This window comes from Sceloporus occidentalis, unplaced genomic scaffold (genome assembly GCF_023333645.1).
Source record: "Sceloporus occidentalis isolate IW3139 unplaced genomic scaffold, rSceOcc1.0.p SCAF_3, whole genome shotgun sequence".
NCBI lineage: Eukaryota > Metazoa > Chordata > Lepidosauria > Squamata > Phrynosomatidae > Sceloporus > Sceloporus occidentalis.
The window spans coordinates 129,277,973-129,301,698 of record NW_028316983.1 but is presented as its reverse complement, the minus strand read 5'-3'; the positions used below and the strand labels follow the sequence as shown (position 1 = coordinate 129,301,698).

The 23,726-nt window shown below is 40.8% G+C and overlaps 1 protein-coding gene across 10 annotated transcripts in view; it reads left to right on the top strand.

The window, feature by feature from the left end:
• Positions 1-23,504, top strand: part of LOC149316768 (protocadherin beta-16-like) — a 139,513-nt gene extending 116,009 nt beyond the window's left edge. For 8 of the 10 annotated variants that reach the window (XM_089516228.1, XM_089516230.1, XM_089516232.1 and 5 more), the window contains exon 2: positions 20,751-23,504. In XM_089516228.1, the coding sequence (XP_089372354.1) occupies positions 20,751-20,870 (120 nt within the window). In that variant the 3' untranslated portion in view covers positions 20,871-23,504. Of the gene's footprint in view, positions 1-5,013; positions 7,568-8,252; positions 10,640-20,750 lie in introns of those variants that run through there. The other 2 variants (XM_089516226.1, XM_089516233.1) reach the window with 2 other exon arrangements.
• The last annotated feature ends 222 nt before the right edge of the window (positions 23,505-23,726 follow it).

The window sequence follows — 23,726 nt, the reverse complement described above, 5'->3', positions numbered from 1 at the left end:
GTAGTTTCTTAAATACTCCTTTGCTTGTGAGACTATTTTTTCGTTGCTTAATAAAAATTCATTTATTCTCCTGGATCTTTTTTTCTTTTCCCTCTTAAGTTTCAATGTTATTGGGTTATGATCCGAAAATTTTTTTGCCCTTATCTCTGTTTCTAGTACGTCACTCATTACTCCTGTTGATACCAAAAAAAAGTCGATTCTAGAGTTGGATTTATGTGCTTCTGAGAAATACGTATATTCTCTAGATGTTCCATTCAATAGTCTCCATGGGTCAATTAAAGTCAGTAGTTCAGATGTTCTGAGAGTGTGGGGCGGATTGTATGGGGAGAGGCGGTCCTCAGGGTATCCTGGGCCCAAGCCATTTAGGGCTTTATAGGTAATAACCAACACCTTGTATTGCACCCGGAAGCGAATAGGCAGCCAGTGCAGATCTTTAAGCACTGGTGTTATATGGCTGGCTCTGGGTATGCCAGTAACCAGTCTGGTTGCCATGTTCTGTACTAGTTGTAGCTTCCGGGTATGGTACAAGGGTTGCCCCATGTAGAGCGCGTTGCAGAAATCCAAACGAGAGGTTACCAGAGCATGTACTACCGTTTCAAGGTCCCTCTGGTCCAGGTAAGGACGCAGCTGGCGAATCAGTCGAAGCTGATAGCAGGTGCTCCTGACCGTCGCATCCACCTGAGATTTAAGGTGGAGTGACGAGTCAAGGAGCACCCCCAGACCGCGTACCGAGTCCTTCACAGGAAGTGTGATACCGTTCAGGAAAGGTGGAACCACCGCCATCCCTGGGCCAGGGGAACCTATCACGAGTACCTCCGTTTTCTCTGGATTCAGACTGAGTCAGTTTTCCCTCATCCAGCCCATTACCAACTCCAGACAGGCCACGAGAGGAGAGATGCCATCCCCAGTCACTGCGTCAGTCGGAGACATAGAGAAGACTATTTGGGTGTCATCAGCGTACTGATAACCCCGCACCCCATGTCTCCGGATGATCTCTCCCAGCGGTTTCATGTAAATGTTAAAAAGCATTTGAGACAGAATGGCTCCTTGAGGGACCCCAGATGTAAGGGGCCTCTTATCGGAGCACACGTCTCCCAGCTGCACCATCTGGAACCTCCCAGAGAGGTAGGTTCGGAACCACTGGAGCGCAGTGCCCCCGATTCCCACCTCTACCAGGCGCTCCAGAAGGATACCATGGTCTATGGTATTGAAAGCCGCTGAGATGTCCAAGAGCACCAACAGGGACACGCTTCCCTTGTCAATGCCCAGACTGAGATCATCGACCAAGGCGACCATGGCCATCTCAACCCCGTAGCCCGCCCGAAAGCCGGTTTGAAATGGGTCCAGATAATCCGTTTCGTCCAAGATCGATTGAAGCTGGATTGGAGTCTTCTTCTTGAGAGGTCTTTAAACAGAGGCTGGATGGCCATCTGTCGGGGATGCTTTGAATAAGTGATCCTGTATTGGCAAAGGGTTGGATTGGATGGCCCCTGAGGTATCTTCCCACTCTATGATTTGATGATTCTGTTCTATTATTCTCGGTAGGTTGATGCACATTACTGTAACTGGTTTTACTTGATAAGCTATTTACTATAGTTTTAATCTTTTAAAACGATTATTACTTGTTATTGTTTTAAACAGGTTTGATTGTAAGCTGCCCTGAGATCTTAGGCTATAGTGCTGGATATAAATATTTTAATAAATATGAAAAATAAATAAAATACTGCATGTGCAGGTGAGAATATTGTTAAACAGATTTAGTTATTGTGATACCAATTATATTTTAAAATTATTTGGATACATATTAGTCTTAGCTCTATCTCGATGCCATATTATTGTTAAACATTGGGGTTGTCATTGTTGGCTTCCACACAAAAGTATACCCCTCAAAACATACTCTTACTGATGATACAGTGATAAAGAGCTTAGGTTTGGAGCTTACAGTCATCCTTGAATGGGAATGTTTAATTGCTGTGCCGTGGGGTATAGTGGGGGATAGAAAAAATACCCTTCTCTAAACATCCCTATATTGATCAGCACAAACGTTTTTTGTTTGGTAGGTTTTTTTAACCTCACAAATTGTCTCCTTCTCAGCCATAAATCTAATTGCATCCTGCAGGAAATTTTATACTGTAATTATATACATTTCATGCATTCAAGTGCCTGAGCAGGACACTTCCATTTCCTATCAGAATTCCTCCTTTCTCTTCATCTAATACCCTCACATCCCATTGCTCACATATCATTAATATTCTGTAATTCCTGGAAGACTAACAGTTGTTACTGGGTTATGTCTGGAGATGCTGTACATTTCTTTTCCTTTTTTTCTGTATAACTTGGGCATTCCCTAAATCCAAAAAAATACTAATTTCTTTTTGTGTGACATTATTTTATTGGCAAAGTGGCAAACATAACTACCCACTTCTAGATCTATTAATGAATGAAGCAATAATATTTTGCAGGTAAGAATGTTTGCAAGGTTATTTTTTAAACTACCTGACATTTTTTAAAACTAAAAAACTAAGGCATTCTGTTGCAAAATGATTGGAAATTGCAGCTTAACTGGCATGAGATAAAAACACTAAAGAGGTTGTATATTCACATATTTTCTGCTTGCTTAAAAGAAGCTCTGTGCATGCACCAACACTTGGCTTGCACCCCCCAACAGCCTTTCCCTCTAGTGCATTTTCACTGCACTCTTTAATGCAGAGGCAACATGCAGGTCAACATGGGGGCACTGGGCATCAAGGGGCTGTTGCTCACAGACCATTTCATTTCCTTAAATGCTTTTGGTTAAATTCAGGAGAATGGCAGTCAAGCTTGAGAAATGCACAGTGTAGTGAAGAAGGTAATACTTGATGTCAGCCAGGTATGGGCACATTAATCTCTCTTCCATGGGACAGCAAATTTCTTGTTTGGAGAAGTGTTGGAGTGGAGGGTAGAGACATTTGAATATACTTGGGCCTAGGAGCTGCCCACGTTTAGGCAGAAAAAATAAAATGCACAGATATAGAATGGGGACACCTGGCTTCACAGTGGTACATGTGAATGGGATCTAGGAGTCCTAGTAGACCACAGAGTCAATAGTGTGATACAGCAGCTAAAAAGCCAGTTTGATTCTAAGTTGCATCAACAGAAGTTTAGGCGGGTTACAAACCGCCACTTGGGACGTCCTCAGGACGTCCCAGTTTAAAAAAGGGGCGTCTCTTCCAGACACCCCTATTCCTGTTACGGACTCTGTCCGTAACAAATGGCGGCGGCCGTTCAACACGGCCGCCGCCATCTTGATGTAACGGACGCTGTGCGTCTGCACGTTGCGCAGCGCTAATGATGTTGCGAGTGCGCCATTGGCGCCTCGCGGCATCATGAGCGCGCCGCCAGAAGAAGCTCCATTTTGGAGCTTCTTTTTTGCTCCGTAAGGGAGCCGAGTGGTTTGGCTGTGGCGGCTCCCTTGCGGAGCAAACAGCAGCGCCGGGAGACAGCCGCAAAGCGGCGGTTTGTAACGCCTCATAGTGTCTAAATAGAGGGAAGCAATAATACCACTCTATCCTGCTTTGGTCAGGCCTCATCTGGAATACTGTGTCCGGTTCTGGATGCCACAGTTCAAAAAGGATGTTGACAAGCTGGAGTGTGTCTAGAAGAGGGCCACCAAAATGGTGAAGGAAACCATGCCCTATGAGAAGACTGGGAACTGAGTACATTCAGTTTGGAGAAGAGACGTTTAAGAGGTGATATGATAGGCCTGTTTAAATATTTGAGGGGATATCATTCTGAAGATGGAGCAAGCTTGTTTTTGCTTCTCCAGAGACTAGGACGCGGAACAGTGGATGGAAACTACAGGAAAAGAGATTCCACCTCAACTTTAGGAAGAACCTCCAAACAGTAAGAGCTGTTCAACAGCGGAACATGCTCCCTTGGAGAATAGTGGGTCTCCTTGTTTGGATGTTTTTAAACAGAGGCTGGATGGCCATCTATCAGGAGTGCTTTGATAGTGTATTTCTGCATGGCAAGGGTTTGGACTTGATGGCCCTTGAGGTCTATTCCAATTCCATGATTCTATTCTATGATATCAAGGAATGGGGAGCCCTTAATACCCTAAAAGGCCTCGGATCTCATCTGATCTTTGAAGCTAAGTTGGGTCAGCTCTGGTTAGCACTTGGACGGGAGACCACCAATGAATAGCAGATACTGTAGGCTATATTTCGAAGGAAGGAACTGCAAAACCACCTGTGAGTATTCCTTGACTAAGAAAACCACGTGAAATGCATGGGTTTGCCATACATCAACAGGAGACTTGAAAGCACATAGACACAGGAATGGAAAGGGTAAAGTTAATACATTGGGAACAGGAAGACAAGTATTGACACGAGTGTGTAATGGGAAACAAAGTTGCAGTATGTTTGCGAGAGAGCAAAGAGTAAGCCGGGGCTAGATTATATTGTTCCTGGTGAATGAGACAAATTCATATGCAGAGATTGAGTAAATTCATTTGAAAAGGAAACATACCGAGCCCCTGAAGGTCAGTAAAGGTGGCACATTTTTGATGTTGCGATATCTCTTCACAGCCAGCTTTCTGTAGGCCTTACTTCCTAACAGGACACAGTCATGTCTATGGTTGTTCCCTTCATGAAGTCTTCTTAAGTAATATTTTGAAGCCACATTAGGTTTTTATGCTAAAGAACTCTGTGTATTTTGAATATATTGTAAAAGGCAATCAGCATTTTAAAAATAATAGTACCTGCAGGATATTGATCCATATGAAATATTAACAATACATGCTTTAATTTCAAAATACTGTTTCTTTTCACTATGTTTATGATGGAGTCATTGAAGAAATTTGCAGATGTTGCATTTTTTACTTCAAACACAAGGTGGTGCCATTGTACAATACAGGAAAGTCAGGGATTACATGTTTTGCTAGAAAGCTCTGGTCTTTAGACAGAAGAAGGCAACAGCTATTCACAGAAAGGAAACCAGCAGAGATTACAGCAGCCAAAAACAGTTGCACCTACTCCCATGAAGAAGTGCATCTGAGGGAAAAAGGGTCCCATTGGAAATATAAGAAAAGGTGAAAAGGAAACTGCAGGAGCTGCCTTGGAAAGCACCACTTTGGGCTTCCCACCTTCTTTGAAAAGTAGCAGGAGAAATGGAAATACACCACCATACCAGGCAAGTTTCCTTGTTTCTTATGTATCTCTTTAGCACTGGGGTTGTATGTGAGCCCTTCCACTATTTAGTTCCAGAGGAAAAGAAAAGCGGATCTGTGGTGGCTAATGTGCTAAAAGATTTAAAAGTGGATATCAAGGAGCTGTCTGCTCGGAAAGCCAGGCTGGTTTCTAAGAGCTCTAAGCAGTTTTTCCACCTGGATCCTCACTCTGGGAATTTGGTATCAATGGATAAAATAGACCGAGAGGCTCTGTGTGGACAGAAGGACCCTTGTGTTTTACCCTCTGAAATAATACTGGAAAATCCTGTGCAGCTGCACAGATTTGAAGTACAAATAGAGGATGTGAATGACAATACTCCCACCTTCTCTAAAAATGAATTCGTTTTTGAAATACCTGAACAAACACCCATAAATACTCATTTCCCTTTGGAAATAGCTCAGGATTCAGACAGAGGAAGAAACAGTGTTCAGACCTACATGCTTAGTTCCAGTGAACATTTCAGGCTGGATGTGCTAAGCCATAGTGATGGTAGCAAATATGCAGAACTGGTATTGGATAAAGCGTTAGACCGTGAGTTGAATCCACAGCTTACTCTAATTCTGGCAGCTGTTGATGGAGGGATCCCCAAAAGAACTGGAACAGCAGAGATAATAATTGATGTTCTAGATGTTAATGATAATGTGCCTCAGTTTGAACAATCTGTGTACAGAGTAAAAGTAATGGAAAATAGCCCTTTGGATATACTTGTTACCAAAGTGGAAGCCAGTGACAGAGATATTGGCTCCAATGCTCACGTCACCTATTCCTTCAGTCAAGTGCAGGAAAATGTGCTGAGATCATTTATGTTAAACAAAAAGACTGGTGAACTTAGACTTGGAGGGACAATTGATTATGAAGAAGATGGTATGTATGAGATGAACATTAGAGCCACAGATGGAGGAGGACTCTCTGCTTACTGCAAAGTCATTGTGGAGGTTGAAGATGAGAATGACAGTGCCCCAGAGGTGACCATTACATCTATCAACAGTCCTTTACCAGAAGACTCTCCCTTACACACTGTGGCAGCCCTCTTCAGTGTCATGGATAGGGACTCTGGAGACAATGGCAGAACTTCCTGCACCATTGAGGCAAACCTGCCCTTTGTGCTAAAGGCTACAGAGAACAATTATTACCAGCTAGTGACCCAACAACCTCTGGATAGAGAACATGTCTTTGAGTATAACATCACCATCACAGCCACTGATAGGGGCTCTCCCCGGCTAACTTCAACGAGAATCATTACCATTCTGATCTCAGATATCAATGACAACCCTCCAGCATTTGAAAGATCCTTCTATGACATGCATTTACAGGAAAACAATATCCCAGGCCTTCTCATTGGCTCAGTCCAAGCTGTTGATCTAGACACAGAGCAGAATGCCCAAGTGACCTATTCCCTTTTGCCTGGGAGGGTGCAGGACGGCCCTGCATCATCTTACATTTCCATCAACTCTGAAACAGGAAATATATATGCCATCCGATCTCTAGATTTTGAGGAATTAAAAGTGTTTAGTGTAACCATCCAGGCTGTGGATAAAGGTTCTCCTCCATTAAGTTCAGAGGCTCTTGTCCGAGTCCATATCCTAGATGAAAACGACAATGCCCCTTTCATCCTCTGCCCATTTCAGAACAGCACTTTCCCTTCAAATGACCTGGTGCCCAGGGGAGCAGACACTGGCTACTTGGTCACCAAGGTGGTGGCTGTGGACAGAGATGCTGGTCAGAACTCTTGGCTTTCCTATCACCTCCTGAAGGCCACAGAGCCCAATCTGTTCTCTGTGGGGGCCCAAAATGGAGAAGTGAAAACCCTGAGGCCAGTGAGTAAACGGGATGCTCTGAAGCAAAATCTGATTGTGGTTGTCAGAGATAATGGGCATCCTCCACTGTCTGCCTCTGCCTCACTACGGATTCTTTTATTGGATGCCTTCTCTGACCCTTACATGAATGTTAGGGATATCCCAAAGGAGGAGATGGTACAGGAGGAAGATCGTACCCTTACTATGTATCTAATCCTATGCTTGGCTGCCATCTCCTCTGTATTCCTCCTTTCTCTGCTGGTGTTTATTGCCATCAAGATTCAGAAGCAAAGGAAGTTGATAAGAAGCTATAACTCTACACCTAATTTCGCTGTGGGACCTAATTCCCAGGAGAACCATATGGAGTCTGGAAGAGAGTCCGTTTCTCAAGCCTACAACTATGAGGTGTGTTTAGCAGGTGGCTCTCTGAACAGCGAGTTCCGGTTTCTGAGGCCTCTGTTCCCAGTTTTTTCTATGGGGCCTCCAAACACCCAGGAAGACCCAAGGAATTCAACTTATTCCCAAGAGGTCCCTAGTTGTGCAGAGGAAAGCCAGTTAACTCAGGTGAGAATAATTAATTTAATCTAATTGTTTTATAATGGTGAGCTATTTTTTTCCCCATCTATACATTGTCTTCCAAAAAAAGGTGAAAATATGATTATGTTGGAAAATTAAATAAATAAATAAATAAAATAAATAAAAGGCCTCAAGAATACAGTGATGAACAGGTGAGTATAAATAATGCTATTGATTGAGGCCATCGTGAATAACGTCGCAAAATACATTCTGATTGTTTGTTGCCTGTTCTGTTTTCCCTTTCTCCAAATAACTGGGAAAATAATGCTCTCATTTATTTATTAATGTTGAATTTTCAATAATACCTACTATCTAAGCTAATACTAAGCTATAGGGCATTTTATGTTGTGAAAATATACAATGTTAATATATTTTCCTGACATAACCACAAGATGGCAGCATTTGCAAACATATTCATTATCCTTTAGACTCTTGTACTGGACAACTGTAGGAAAGCCATTTTCAGACAATACTGAATCAGAGAGAAACAGGATCCCTGCCTTTGATGGAAATATAAGGTTCAGCTGAGGAAGGCATTGGCCACAGCAAAACAAAGACAATTTTAAAAATAACTTAGAAGTCTGAAGCCTTACCTTTTGTGCAGAAATTGAAGAATTTGACATGGAAGAGGCTGGAAGCATGGGAGTCTACTTCAGAAACTCACAAGGTCTGTACCTTTTGCTCTTGTTCTCTGTGTCCAGAGTGATGTGTGTTTCGATTCATTATTCTGTGCCTGAAGAAAAGAAGAGTGGGTCCCTGGTGGCTAATGTGCTCAAGGATCTTAAATTGGGAAATGAAGAGCTCTCTGCTCGCAGAGCTCAGCTTGTATCTAAAAGCTCCAAGCAGTATTTCCGCCTTGATACCCACTCTGGGAATCTGCTCATAAATGACAAAATTGACAGAGAAGCTTTGTGTGGCCAGGTTGAACCATGCTTACTGCTGTCTGAAATTGTACTAGAAGACCCCTTAGAGTTCTACAGCATTGAAGTAAGGATAGAAGATGTGAATGATAATGCTCCAAGATTCTCTAAAAACAAATTTGCCCTTGAAATCCCTGAGAATGTTCCCATTAATACTTTATTCCCTTTGGAATCTGCCCAAGATATAGACTTGGGTAAAAATAGTGTCCAAAATTACACCCTCACTCCCACTGAACACTTCCAATTGGAAGTAGAAAAGGATAATAGTGAGAACCAATATTTGAGCCTTTGTTTGGTGAAACCTTTAGACAGGGAGGAAAAGGAAATGTTTGAGCTCACTCTTACAGCTGTGGATGGAGGGGTACCACAGAGGACAGGCACTGTTCAGATCAATGTGAACATTCTAGATATAAATGATAACTTTCCTCAGTTTTCTCAGACTGAAATCAAAGTAACGTTAAAAGAAAATAGCCCACAGGATACTTTGGTCTGCAAAGTGAAAGCTACAGATATGGATTTGGGTTCAAATGCAAAGATCACCTACTCTTTCCATCAGGTGAATGAAAAAATACAAAAGTTGTTTCATTTGCATAAAGATACAGGAGAAATCACTGTTAGGGGAGAAATTGATTACGAAAAAGAAACTAGTTATGGCATGAGCATCAGAGCGACTGATGGAGGTGGCCTTTCTGGGCACTGCAAGGTCCTGGTAGAGGTTGAAGATATGAATGACTATGCTCCAGAAATCTCAATCATATCCCTTAAGAACATCGTACGAGAGGATTCTGCCCTGAACACAGTGGTTGCTCTATTCAGTGTAACTGACCAAGACTCTGGAGACAATGGCAGGTCTACCTGCTCTGTGGACATGAACCTTCCCTTTGCATTAAAAATGACCATGAATAACTATTACCAGATTGTGATCCAAAGTCACCTGGACAGAGAGAAAATCACAGAGTATAATGTCACTATCACAGCTGTGGATTGGGGTTCTCCTAGGCTCACCTCGACAAGAATTATTCATGTGCAGATATCTGATGTAAATGACAACCCCCCAATATTTGACAAGTCTTTATTCAAAATGAGGATACAGGAAAACAATATTCCAGGACTTCTGATTGACTCAGTCCATGCTGTTGACCTGGACACGGAGCAGAATGCCAAACTGACTTACTCACTTTTGCCGGGAAAGGTTGGTGGTGGCTCGGTGGCATCTTACATCTCAGTTAATGCTGAAACTGGAAATATATATGCCCTCAGATCTCTGGACTATGAACTGATAAAAGATTTCAGAGCCACAGTGAAGGCAACTGATGGTGGTATTCCTCCTCTGAGCTCAGAAGTTATTGTTCATGTCATAGTCATAGATGAAAATGACAATGCTCCCTTCTTCCTCTATCCCCTTCAGAACAGCACATCACCCTGCAATGAGCTGCTCCCCAAGATGGCAGAGGCTGGATATCTGGTCACCAAAGTGGTGGCTGTGGATCGAGATTCTGGTCAGAATTCTTGGCTTTCCTATGAACTTCTGAAGGCCACAGACCCTGGCCTTTTCAGCATAGGAACCCAGAATGGAGAAGTAAAAACCAGGAGACCATTGACTGAACGAGACACAAGCAAACAGAAGCTTGTTATTGCAGTCAGAGACAATGGTGTCCCTCCCCAGACCAGCACTGTAACACTCAATATCCTTCTGGTGGATGGTTTTTCCGATCCATATCTGAAGGTGGTGGATGTGCGTCAACAGGAGCATGAAGATGAGGGAACCTTGACCATATATTTGGTGGTCTGCCTGGCATCTGTCTCTTTTGTGTTTCTACTTTGCATTGCTTCCTTCGTTGCTATCAGAATTTGCAAGAAAAACCCTGGAGGCACTTTTATTGCTGCCCCTCCTCATTTCCCCCCTACCAGGCCTGATATTCCAGAGAACTGTACCGATTCTCAGAGTGGGTCACTTTCCAGGAATTATCAGTATGATGTTTGCTTAACTGGTGGATCTTTAAGCAGCGAGTTCAGATTTCTACGGCCTCTCATTCCTGTTTTTTCTGTCGCGGACCCAAACATTCCTGTCATTCAGCAGATGTCCTCTGGCTCCCAAGGAATTCCTGAACTGCTTGGTAATAAAGAATCAAGAGATGAGGTGAGCAAACTGCAATATGGTTAAATTTATTGGATGTATTTATGGATTTTTATTTTTATTTTTCATACCCCATGTAGAAGAATTTGATATCATCTGGCCTTTCCCTTGTCATCTTCTCTGTATTGAGGTGAAAAATAGACCCTGTAACTACATTTGATATGATTCTAAATCAGACTGAGCTTTGCAACCACATTTATGTAAACAGGGTTAGAGCTCCTATGCAAACCTTCTCCATCCAAACAGGTCGTTCATGCTGGGAGTGAGCAAGACCAGAGCCTTTCTGCCCAGCTTCTTCTACATATAAAAGGGTATGATCAGTGTAGCAGTGAGATTAAGTAAAAGCAATCCGTTTTTATATATGTTTCTTCACAACAGAATTCTGTCAATTATTCATGTTGTTCTTTGTTGCTAATTAGTGAAATGACCTTATTGTTAAAGATTCTCATTGAGTCATGCTTGATTTGGCTTTTTATCCTTATCCTCCTACCCTTTCCTACTCAGTTGATCATATTATTCACTGAGATTCTTGGGTTGCGTGTGCGGGCGTGTGTGACTGTGTGTGTAGTGGGTTGTAGTGGTATCTTGGTCACTGTTGACTTCACTGTTCCCCTGAACCAACAGCCCTGCTTGGTTCTGTGCTGTTTTCCCCCCCTGGGCCTCAAGATTATCAGTCTACTTTTCCTGCATGGATTCTCCAAACCTTTACAATTTTGCTTCCCAGGAAATTATAACACTGACTTCTCAAATTTAAGAAAACTTCTGACTATCCCCACTTCTATCACTATTTGATCTCAGATATGAGAACTCTTTTACTATTTAGGTTTCCTCATTGTCTAGTCTGAATTTGTGTAAGTTCTCCGTGGTCATTATTTTTGTTTTCTTTGTGTTCAACAGTAAGCCTGCCTTTGCACTTGCTTCTTTGATCTTTCTTAGTACAGTTGCCCCACCTTTTTTCCAAGGGATCAATTCTGGACCCCCTCGTGAAAATGAAGTTTCGTTTATATTCAAGCTCCATTGGTTTGAATATAGGTGCAGAGGCATGTGCCCCATTCATTCTCCTTCCATTCGTCCCTCATGTATAAGCAAGGGACACAAGTCCAAAGACCACAAGAATAGAGGGAGGACTATAGTTGTTTAAATTTGCAAGGTTTTCTGCTAGTATTAAGGTGTCATCAGCATATCTCAGATTGTTTATATTCCTTCCTCCTATTTTCACTGCACTTCTTCTGTGTCCAAGCCTTACAATATGTTCTGCATATAAGTTGAACAGGTAGGGTGTCAATTGGGACCATTCTGTTTTTCCATGTTCTGTTCTGACAGTAGCCTCTTGTCCTGAGTACAGATTCCTCATCAGGACTATCAGATGTGTTGGCACTCCCATGTGTTTAAGGGTATTCCATAGATAATGCCTGTGACGTAAACACCTTTCCTGACTGATGAGAGCATGTAAGCTACAGAAGAAATTGCAGGTCAAATGGTATTATCATTCTGGCTTAGGGACATTTTGTGCACGTGTGTGTTTTCTTCATTGGAAGATTTTGAAGGTTTAGCTGCCATGAGAAAAAGGTGCATATTTGGAACAAATATCATTTTTATTAACATTTGTTCAGTATGGTCCCTAATTTAAAAATTGTTGGAACACTTCATTGAGATACTTTTTCTTTTGCATATTCTGTACTCCGATGCTCTTGGATGATTATAAATAAAGCAGTTGCATAAATCAGTGCCTAGGTAGACGGTATTTTCCTGTTGGAACCTTGAACTGCAACAAACTGTGTCATTTTTGTATTAATTTTATCTTACCAGCTTTTAATTATAATCTAGCATGAGTTCTGGAAATGAAAAAAAATGCCTACTGTTGATATGGCATCGACACTAAGATTTTCACTTTTATCCAAGATCACAGAGCTATTCCTATCTCCAGAGCTTGAAGAGGACAAGTTACAGTTAGTTGTGACGTAACTATGCCATAACAATGTTCCTTTTGCAAACAGCTGAAGTACTGCCAGGTACTTCATCACCAGTGTTGCCAATTTCGCGACTTTCACGCGAAAACGGGGACTTTTCAGAGCTTTTCGTGTGATTTTCGTGCCTGGCTCTAATTCAGTGCCTTTTCCACGACTTTGGCCCATTTCAGCGCCAGACTGCTGGAGTGTAACAGTTTTCAGCCAAGAGGGCTGGAGAAAAATCTCTCTCTCTCTCTCTCTAAGACTCCCTCTGAGAGCCAGGACGGAGCAAGAGCAAACCAACCCCAACTGTTTGGAGGAATAGTTCAGCCAATCAGAGAGAGGACAGGCATTCTCAGGCTCCAGGGGCAAAGCACAGTGGCTGTAGTGCTGGAGAGAGAGAGGCAGGGAGTGAGGGATCTTGGCTGGCTTAATCCCAATTGCCTTGGATTTCCAAGTAAGACATAAGTTTTCAGGCACACAAAGGCAATACTTGATCATGGTATCATGGCTTGATGTTGTGGACTTCTGTGTCTGCCTGAGAGTGACATTTGAATTTCTGAATTCCTGAGCTTGGGCAGAGTGCCCCAAGCCTACCTCTCAGGGTCGTTGTTGTACTGTGAGGTGGACCATTTGGGTTGTGTGATGTGAATGCGATGTCCCTGAGTGTGTGTGTGTCTGTGTTAGTGATTAAATATGCCTCTGAGCATGGGCAGAGCACCTGGTAAGTTGGCATCCCTGCCCTGTCTTCCAAGAATTTTGTTTTGTGGCTCTCATTTCGTTCTCTTTTCCATTGCCATCCATACTGCAGAAATAATCCAGTTTGGCACTGCTTCTAACTGCAAGGCTCCCTGCGATGATGGGATTCTGGGCACAACAAACCACCAAGCCCAGAATTTCATGCATGGAGCCCTGGCTGGTAAAAGCAGTGCCTCAACATGTCACAACAAACTATAATTCCCTGGATTCCCTGGTTTGACAAGGGAATTGCCTCCACGCTTTCAGATCACAGCCCCAGAGAATGAGTCTACAGGATATCGGTGTTGCCAATTTAAGTCCAGTTCTTCAGCTGCATTTGGATTTAATAATGATAATAATAATGGTGATGGTGATAGAGAGATCTTGTAGCACCTTTGAGTCTCACTAAAAGACAAGTTGGCAGCATGAGCTTTCCTAGACTTAAGCGTATTTCCTCAGATGCATGGGAATTGTAGTTCATTGTGGCACCAGAACTCTTTCTCACAAAACTACACTTCCCAGGGTTCTCTAGCACTGAGCCAGGGCAATTAAAGGAGTCTCAAACTGGATTATTTCTGCAGTGTGTCTTGGAGACAATCCAATTTCATTCTGTTTTTACTGCCATGGCCCAGTGCTATGAAATCCTGGGAATTGTAGTTTGTTGTCACACCAGAGTTTGCTGAGAGAGAAGGTTAAATGTCTCCGAAAAATAGAATTCCCAGGATTCCATAGCACTGAGCCATGGCAATTAAAAGGGTGTCAAACTGGATTATTTCTGCAGTGCAGTTGCAGCCGAACACATTTCTATTTGGCACAAAGCTTCCTGAACCCCCTTCATGTCAAAATAAATATCTTAAAAGGACTGAAACATTCTTTGTTTGGTTCAATGGTGATTTTGAGAGTTGAAATAAGTTACAATTATTTTTATTCAATTATGTTTACGTTTATTTGCAAAATATCTGCCATTTTAACATTATGGGAATTTTCCGGGAATTGTGACTGAATATTCCATGTGATGTGGGGGGATTCAGCGGGTTTTGGACAAACATTTCCGGGAATTATCTCAGAGGCTTGTTGGCAACACTGTTCATCACTTAGCTCAGTTACAAAAACAGGGAAACTTTATTCAGAAACCAAAATTGTTCTCAGTAGACTTAAATTGTCAGGACTGAACACTTTTCCTTACCGCATTTTCCCATCCAGGCATTCAAAAAGGCCAGAAGTGGTGCAGCAATAGAGAGAGTAGAGGGAGTTGGTACTTCATTTAGGTTCTCCAAGGATAGACTAAGCTGTCACCTTGCACCACTCATCTCAGAGAAAGGCATCTTTCCTTATTTGATAAGAATTGAAGTACAGTATGTACGTTTACCCATTTTGGGGTCATTTTTTCTAATACATGGCTAATTCAATAAATATTTTTGTAATGTTAATGGCAACAAGTTGTGATGTTTCTGCATGTGATGAATTGTACAGTGATTCAAGTTCAAAATGCAAGTTTCCAAGTTCTGCCTGTTCCCCAATGCATGTTCTCTTTCACCCCACTCTATAACTTTTAATAACAAACTAGAACACACTTTGTAACTTCTCCACTTTCAGTCTCACCAGCACCATTTTGGATTTTGGATACTGTAGGGTGTTGCAGATAATCATAAGCAGAGAGAAATAAATGAATTTTGGGATATTGATCACTGTGTTTTTATTTTGGAAAGTCATACAATTGGCATACATCTAAATACTACTGTGTTGATATTTTAGGGTGAACACTACCACATATGTTAATTAGATTATGACAAGAGATGTCTGTTTTGAGCCTGTTTTGATATTCATGTCAGTTTAACTGAGAGTTCCTTTCTGATCTTTTGGAGCAAGCTTGGTGTGTTCAAGTAATGCATGAAAATAACACTGTGACAGGCTGTACCCTATCGCTTGCCTGTATTGTATCTCCCCTACAAATTAATAAACACCATGGACATAAAGTTCGGTACATTTCCCTGCCAACATGCCTAGTCTCCTGGAGAGTGTGTCCAAGTAAGGTAGTAATGTAGGGAGTGTTAATACTGGCTTCAGAGTGTATATATTTCTTTGGTGTCTAGCCAATTTATGAAATATAAATAGATTACATAGGGATAAGTAGATGAAATAGAACATGTTGGGATTATATGAAGTCATTGAAATTATTTCACATTATCTGGGACCAGTAAGTGAGCAATGTGCAAGTTTCTATGTTGACAGATCACACCACCATCCACATAGATCCTTTCTTCCAAGAACGTACAATCATTGATGCTTATGTCTCTTGCCTTCTTACTACCTCCTCCTATGCTATGAAACTCCTAATCAAGGGAAGTTCTCCAGCTGCTGACAGGCAAAGGCCTTTTATAAAAAAGAGGCGTTTAGTTTTTAACTGGTTGGGCAAAAGGATGTTTCATGAATATGCGGTATCTTTTCCTATGTTTTGATTATGTTTTTAACTGTTTTAAATTAATATTTAATTGTGGTTTGGCTGTTTAATGGTTTTTAAACTATATTTTGTTTGTGATATTTTGCTTTAACTTATACTGTAAGCTGCTCTGCGTCCCATAAAAGCAGGAAATTAATTAATTAATCAATATTGAGTAATCAGGATACAAGACCTATTCCACAAAATCTGGGAACTCAAAAGGAAGTTCAAACCAAAGGTTGGAATTATCTATGACCAGAGAAAGAACAAGCTGCCTAAGGGGGGCTGAAGCCACCAGCAAAAGCAGTGGCAAAAAAATGCTCCTGCCAATGTAATGTTTGGGACCATGGCAGCAGCATGCTTCAGAAGTGGGCAGTCCAGTCACCATGGCCTTGGCCGCCCATCTGCTTCACTCCATTGTCTCACTTCATCAAGAATAAGTAACACTGAAATCTTAGGCATCAGTGAAAACTCATCATATGAAGTAATGTAGATAGAAAACAATATTCCAAGCTTGCTTATAGGTCTAGTCCATGCTGTTGACCTCAGGATGGAGCTGAATGCCAAAGCAGAAGATTAGTGGTGGTTCAGCATTATTTTACATCTCCATCAGCTCTGAAATAAGGAATCTACCTTGCCCACTTTTTAGATTATGATGATAATTTAAGAAGAGATAAAAGATTTCCAAGCAACCATGAGGGCTTTTTATATTTGCTCATCTTCACTAAGGCTCAGTCCAGGCAGGCCAAATGCACCATGCTGGTGGCGTACTAAGGTTAAGGCACCGCGCGGCAACCGTATGATCCCTAACCCTAGTACGGACCGGAGCCATAACAATGTGACGTGACGGACACATAGTGTCCGCATGTTGCGCCGTGCTTGTGATGTCACGAGTGTGCCATTGGCACACTTGGGCATCACAAGTGCAGCGCAAAAAGAACTTGCTTTTCGCGGGTTCTTTTTTCCGCAGGGAAGCCGCATGGTTTGGTGGCTGTGGCTTCCCTACGGGGAAAAAAAGGCGTAGGCAGGCCTTCCTTTTTGGGAGGTCTGTACCTGGCCTAAGTTCAGAAGCTGTTGTCCAAGGTCTAATATTCTTTTGGTTCTCTACCTTCTTTAAACCAGAACTTTCCTAACTAATGGGAAAAGGCACAGGCTGGCTAGCTGATTACCACAGCACAGTCCTGATAGAGATTCTCACCAGAACTTGTAATGGAGAAGTAAAAACTAGTTGCAAAACTGATTGTTTTAAGCTGGTTGTCTATAATGGTGGTTATAGACAGTAGGAAAGTACTTCAGTCCAGCACCTCATAACTTAATGTGTTTTTTAAATAGTTTTTCAGGCACATACATGATATCATGGATCCACCAACAGGATTCATACATTTTAAAATCAGGGTGTATTTCCCCCTAATAAAGACATATACTGATGTAGTGCATGTGTTAATATGAAAGGATGGTTATTATTTCAGAGAATACTAGGATGCCCTGATCTTGCACTTGATTATCTCTTTGTCTCATTTCTTTTTCTTCTCTTTTCTGCTTCTTTTAGTAGTTGTCCAGATAGAAAAACAAGGAATTACCAGGGAAAAAAGGATTATTTCTTCCTCTGGGATTTTCTATTGTGATGCTGAATTATTTCCAAATAGCACTGGGATTCTCACTCAGTCAAATGTTTATGAGGTGTTCTTAACAAATGGGTCTACAAGGCAGTGTATGGTAACTATAGAATTACCAGTAAGAAGATTATATTATTAGAAGGGATATGAAAGCCACAGAAAATAATGTTTATTGATTAAAAGACAACAAAATAGTACAGAACACTTCTGTATTAAAAATAAAGGATGTTGGACTATGATGCTGAAGACCAGGGTTCGAATGTTTGTTCAGCCATGGAAACCCACTGGGCAAGTCATACTCTCTCAGACTCAAAGGAAGTCAAGGACATACCCCTTCTGAACAAATCTGGCCGAAAAAACCCTATGATAGATTTTCCTTATGGTCACCATAAATCAGAAACAACTTGAAGGCACACAATAACAATTAGAAATAATGTGTCTGAAAATCAGAATTAAACTAAAATCAGAAAATTAGTTTGAATGCGAACAAGAATGCCCACTTTTACAGTATGTCCTAAATGGCTTCATTATGCAAAGAAATGAATTTCATGTTTTACCTCTGACATTTTCCTCTTCTCCCTAGGATCCTGCTACTGAGTTGTTATTCTACAATGATAGATGAGGGAATGCTTTTGTTATAATGAATGAATAGTTTTTCACAGAAGGTGGCATCTCAGATAGGTGTGTCACAGTTGACAAGTAATGCTTGTTTTGCTCTTCATTAAAACTGGAGTATTTCTACCTTGTTCAGTGGGCCGTGGAACTTTGCAACATGGAGTTAAAATTTATTATCCTCAAATCCCACTGGCATAAATCTGTGTCAGGATTATAAATATGCTAATTAAAGACACCTATTTACTCGTATGTCTTCTGGAATCTGTATATGTAGCAGCAAAAATTCTTAGCAACCCCATTTTTACTGGGGCCAGTGCGTCTGCTTGCTTATGCTTGCTCCCTCTTCTGCAGCTGGCTGCCTTGTTGACTTCTTCAAGTGCCAGCATGAACAAAAGAATTCTACAACTTTTTTAAACTCTGTATCTCATAGAAAAGTACATATTATCTGTCTCTCGAAAAAGGAGTTATAAGAGATTATAACACAAGGATGGGATAAGGGCGGGATTGCAAAAGACTTTCAAATTGTTGCCCCCTGATCCCGTCATTAATCGCCATTAACCCATCATTAAAGTGGCATTGTATTAACGCCAATTTCTGTTAATACAAAATGCCAGCCAATGTTGCTTAAATGATGGGTTAATGCCAGGTTAATGATGGGATCAGTGCGACTTTATCAGAAAGCCTTTAGCACCATCACAGTCATTCGTACTTCCCAGACGGAATAAGTGAGAATGAAGTGTTAAAGTCCTTCCTGCAATTACACGGGAAGGATGGTACAGTGGTGAGACAGGGACGGGATGTCCCTCATGTGATATTCTCCATAGAGTTTCAGTGAAAAAATATTGTTCCATACACAGTCATAGAGCATTATGAAAAGCTCTTGGCAAGCTAGATTTCAACATTATACTTTTTTTAAAAGTTAGAATCAACCTTATTTTTTTTAGTTACCTTTCACAACTGCCCACCCACAGGGTAGATTCGAACTAGTTAAAATTAAAAGTTTAGGTTTTACCTTTCCAATTATGTAAGTAGTTGATAGTTTTAATAATTTTTGCAATGTGGGCAAAAAATTACAGTCACAGTGCTTATTGTAAGGGATTACAGTATGTAACATCATGGAAGTTACACAGATAGTTTTTCTGGCATCTCTTCATTTATTTCCTAGATTTAGATGTATCAATAGCAGATCATGAAAGAGCTGTGTTCATGGATAGGCAGTTGTTCATTGTCTTTCGGATTAGTGTCTCTGAGTCTCTAATTTTCTTTTGTCTTCTTGAATAGCCTAGATTAACTTTCTCTCTCTCTGTCTCTCTCTCTCTTTTGTTATTTATGAGTCTATATTGTTTAGATAGTAAAACTTGTTTTCCCATCCCATACCAGTTGTCCTAGTTGTTTTTCTTATATGTTAGATGGAATGCAGAAAGTCTGAGTCAACACAGAAAACAGAAAAACACAAGACAATCAAAGCATTGATTGTGAAAGTGAAAGTAGATCCCAGGATTGCTATCTGCTTTCACTGTAGGTAGCAAATGAACAGGGGTACATTGCCAGGAATTTGTTGGTGAAATCAACCCAGTTGGACAACTGGTAACGCATCATGACAGTGCCAGAGCAAAAGCAGTACAAATTGCCAAGATCAAAAAGTCCACAACTTTAACATTTATTTTTATTTTTCGAGAAACAGAAAAATTTACAACCATTTAACATAAAGTTCCCTGAAGTTACCTATCCAAGTTACCTGATTATTCCCTACTTAATGTCTATTGTATCTTCAAATTTTATTTGGATGTGTCAGGAAATATATCCATTTTTGTTTGTTTCTCAACGTGTGTCAGTAAAGACAGGCTGGTGATCTGGATTGTTGGATTTCAATATGGTTTTGGAGACCAGATCAGATCAGACTGCATCCAGACTGATGTGGACCAAATCAGGCCAAGACCCAAGTCTCTGAATTTGGCTCTAAAACTAACTGGGCCAGCAGGCACAACTCTAATTAGCTAATTATTTCCAATGCCTACAGTAGTTAATTCCAGAATAAAAAATTCCCTTATATCTTTTAGTGTACTAAACCTAGGTTAAGACAGACAAGATCTTTTGAAAGGTGAGAGAAAGTTTTTTGTTAGCAAAATATAAAATGGATGATTAATTTGCAGATGTCATGAGCTCTTGGGAGCAAGACCCATTTGCCTAAATTGGACTTATTCTGAGTAGATCATAGAATTGTGCTGTTAGCATTAGAAGTGAAAACAACCATCATTCTTTAAAATTTTCTCTTTTTTCTCATTATCACGGATCATGTTAATTCTCTTTCTTTCTCAGACATACGAAAACAGCACAGGTAGGCTTTGTTTCATATGTACTGTATTTCTGTCATGTAGCACTGTTTTTAATCTTCTATCCTCCCCTCCCACACTTGATGAAGAAAACAACCAGAGACATATATTAATGCTACCTCTGTATTTGTTTTCCTATTCAATCTATTGAAAAAATGTACATTAAACAAGAAACCAACCACAGCACATCTGTGTATTTGAAATTTGCATCTGTTGAAAGTATATAGCACAGTCATAGACTTATGGTTCATATTGAGTTTTAGAAATTATTTAACTTTTCCTGTTCTTCTATTTGTGTCAGCCAAAATATCTGACTGCATTTGATTTCAGATAGAACACTTCTGATTGCTATGTGATGCCCCTGGCTGCATTTATCTAATGAAAAATCAACATTTACAATGCATTCTTTTATATCCTTTGCAGGCCAGAGCTTCTCTCTCGGAAGATGCAGCTCCCAGACCTGGAGGCCCAGGTCCCACGGTTAATCAAGCAATAGGTGCAAATGTGAACTCAGGTCAAAATGACTGGCTTTCCTATCAATAGAAGAGGATAATCAACTCAGCCTGTCGTTCTGTCTCTATAGGAAGAAAAAATCCCCAAGAGATCAAGCTTCAAACAACCAGAGGATGTGGGTCCTCTTCCTAAGAAGGAAAAACACCAGGCACTAAGACTTGAAAACTCTTTTGTTTAAGCCAAATTGAAATGAACAGGGATGCCCTTGTGCTGCTCCCTTTCATTTCAATGAGGTTTGTGTAAGAGAATTTAGAGGTGGATTGTGCCCATACATGTCCCAGGTATATAGCTGCTTAGTTATTTCTGCTTCATAGGATTTTGCAATAGACTACTACTTTTCTGATCTAGCTTTTAAGGAAAACCCTGTTGCATGCTTTTTGCTGTTGTGATTATACCTTAATTTATAATCATTAGACTTTTATTTCTGCTCTCTTTATAATATTTTCAGTGGGTTATACCATCTTTTGAGGAATTCTGTTCATTGACTTTATTATATAGAGTATTGAAGAGCAGCTGTTACTAATGAAGTCCTAGAAAAACAAGTGAATGAATTAACTTAGGCTGCATCCACACTGCAAAAATAATCCAGTTTCATACCAGTTCAACCACCATGGTGCAATGCAGCACCAGATCTGTCTGACAGAGAAGGCTAAATGTCTCACAAAACTCCGATTCCCAGAATTGCATAGCAGTCAGTCATGACAGTTAAAGTAGTGTCAAACTGGATTATTTCTGCAGTGTGGATGTAGCCCTAGTAAGAAGAAGAAAAAATGATGGACTCCATCCAGCAGGAATCTGAAAGAAATAGCAGCTTCATAAGAGAAGAGTAATTCTTTTCATTTCAATTCCAAGTGGAACTTTTGCTGCTCAGAAAATTATACCTATCATTTCCTAGTTGTATTTTAACCTATGTGTCCACTTGCCTGTCTGACTGCTTAACTTTACCACTATCTGTAACGATATTTGTGCTAGTAACTTTCCTAGTGTCCACAAGTCCAAACACACATACTAGGTGTGCACATTTTCCAGATCAGCTTATTCTATTGCCAGAGATTTCAGGGTCCAAACCTGAGACCATGGGGTTTGTGACATGGGCAGGCCTTTCTGGAGTCATGGGGGAGGAAGGGAGCATCAAGTGTTTGCAGGGAAGACAGAACTTATTCTAGTTGAGCTGAGTGAGGAAGTGAGCATGAAGGCAATCTGGGTAAGTAGAGTCGGAAATGATAAAACCCAATTGGAAATTCAAACCCAAGAGGAAGAAATGGTGGACTGAAATGCTGCATCAGGAGACATATCTACAGAGACACTGCCTCAGGCTCTGTAGGCACATCTCCCAATGATACCCATCCAAAACCTAACTTATAAGCAGTGCATCCTGCCCCAATATGGTCATTTCTATGTTGCTGAAAAGCAGAGGGACACTACACTGCTTCAAAGGTAGGTTTGGGGGGGACTTTTGGTCGTATATAGTCAGAAGAGATATCTGACCTGTGCACTGACCATAAAAATGAATCGCCGTTGTGTGAGTCACTTTTATGCCATTGTAATTCATCAACAGAATACCAACCAATGCATTTGTGGCAGACAGTGTCTGCAGTAGTTGCAACCACTCTCAATAGGGCTTGCATTCTGTGTGGCCTTACCTGGGGAGCTTTTTCTGGGCCCTATGCTACTTTTGGGGCTTGCAGATGGCTCACCAACAACAATGAAGGGTTTTTTCCCCCTCCAGGCCATGTATTGCTGCTGTCACAGCATCAATAACAAGCTTGTTGGCCCCATGTGCATGCACCCACCATCTCCCAGTTCTATCTCCTCATTCCTGACTTTTTGGTACACCAACATTGCACAAGCCCAACATACATACTGACACCTTCACATTACTCAGAGCCCTTGTGCCAGCTTGGAATGGGTGGAGGTGCTTCAGAACCACTTTGCTTACAAAAACCAAACCTTCCACAATATTGTTCACCCTGGATTTGTGTTCCCACCTGGTAAGCTAGAGAACTACAGCAATGTATTGGGACCTGGTGGTGCCCTGAGAATTCGCAACTGTGATATATACAAGCATATACACAGCCACTAAAAGTTACCTATTCCTGTTTTCCTGTTATTTACCCCAAAGTCCTACTCAAGCTAAGGAATATGTTGAAGCTAATCCTTTGCAACAATTAAGGAATGAAGCATGCTGCATTATTTATGTTCAAGAGAGCAAAAAAGCAAGGGACAGTTCAGATAAACCCAACTGTAAACCCCTGATAAAGTGTTACTGTAAGCAGTTCTTAAAAGAGATACAGACTCTATTATGACTGTGTGCTTTTACAGTTATGTGGCTATGCAGTTGTGTAGGCTGGAATAGAGATTTCTGCAACCCTTTGTGTTTTGTGAATTGTGCTATGCTTGGACAGTGTCAATAATTCACAATGATGAAGCATTTTGAAACCTGTTTGGTGAAAGAGTAGCAAGTTGTTTTATAGTGAAAGCAAGTTACATAGTAAATGAGTGCAATTCACAAACTACTGGAATCATCAAGAAAAATCCACTGTTTTCTTAAAGGATGTGGAATGCACCTGTTTCTTGTTATGCACTGTCTTTTTTGTTATAAAAAGATAAACTGTGTAGTTTTTCATATTGTTTGCTAAATTTTAATATTGGGTTTGTATGTATTTAAAATAAAAAAAACACAGTTTCTAAAATCTGTAGATGGAAATAATTTGTGGAACACAATCCCAGGTTTTAACCAGGCTCCTCATATCCAGAATGAGATCACACAGTTTTCAAATGGTATCAGCCCTTGAAAAAGTTGCATTTCTCAATTATAACTGACAGATAGTCAGCATATTTATTTTCAAAAACAAAGACATGTGGAATATTACTGTTAAGTAGATA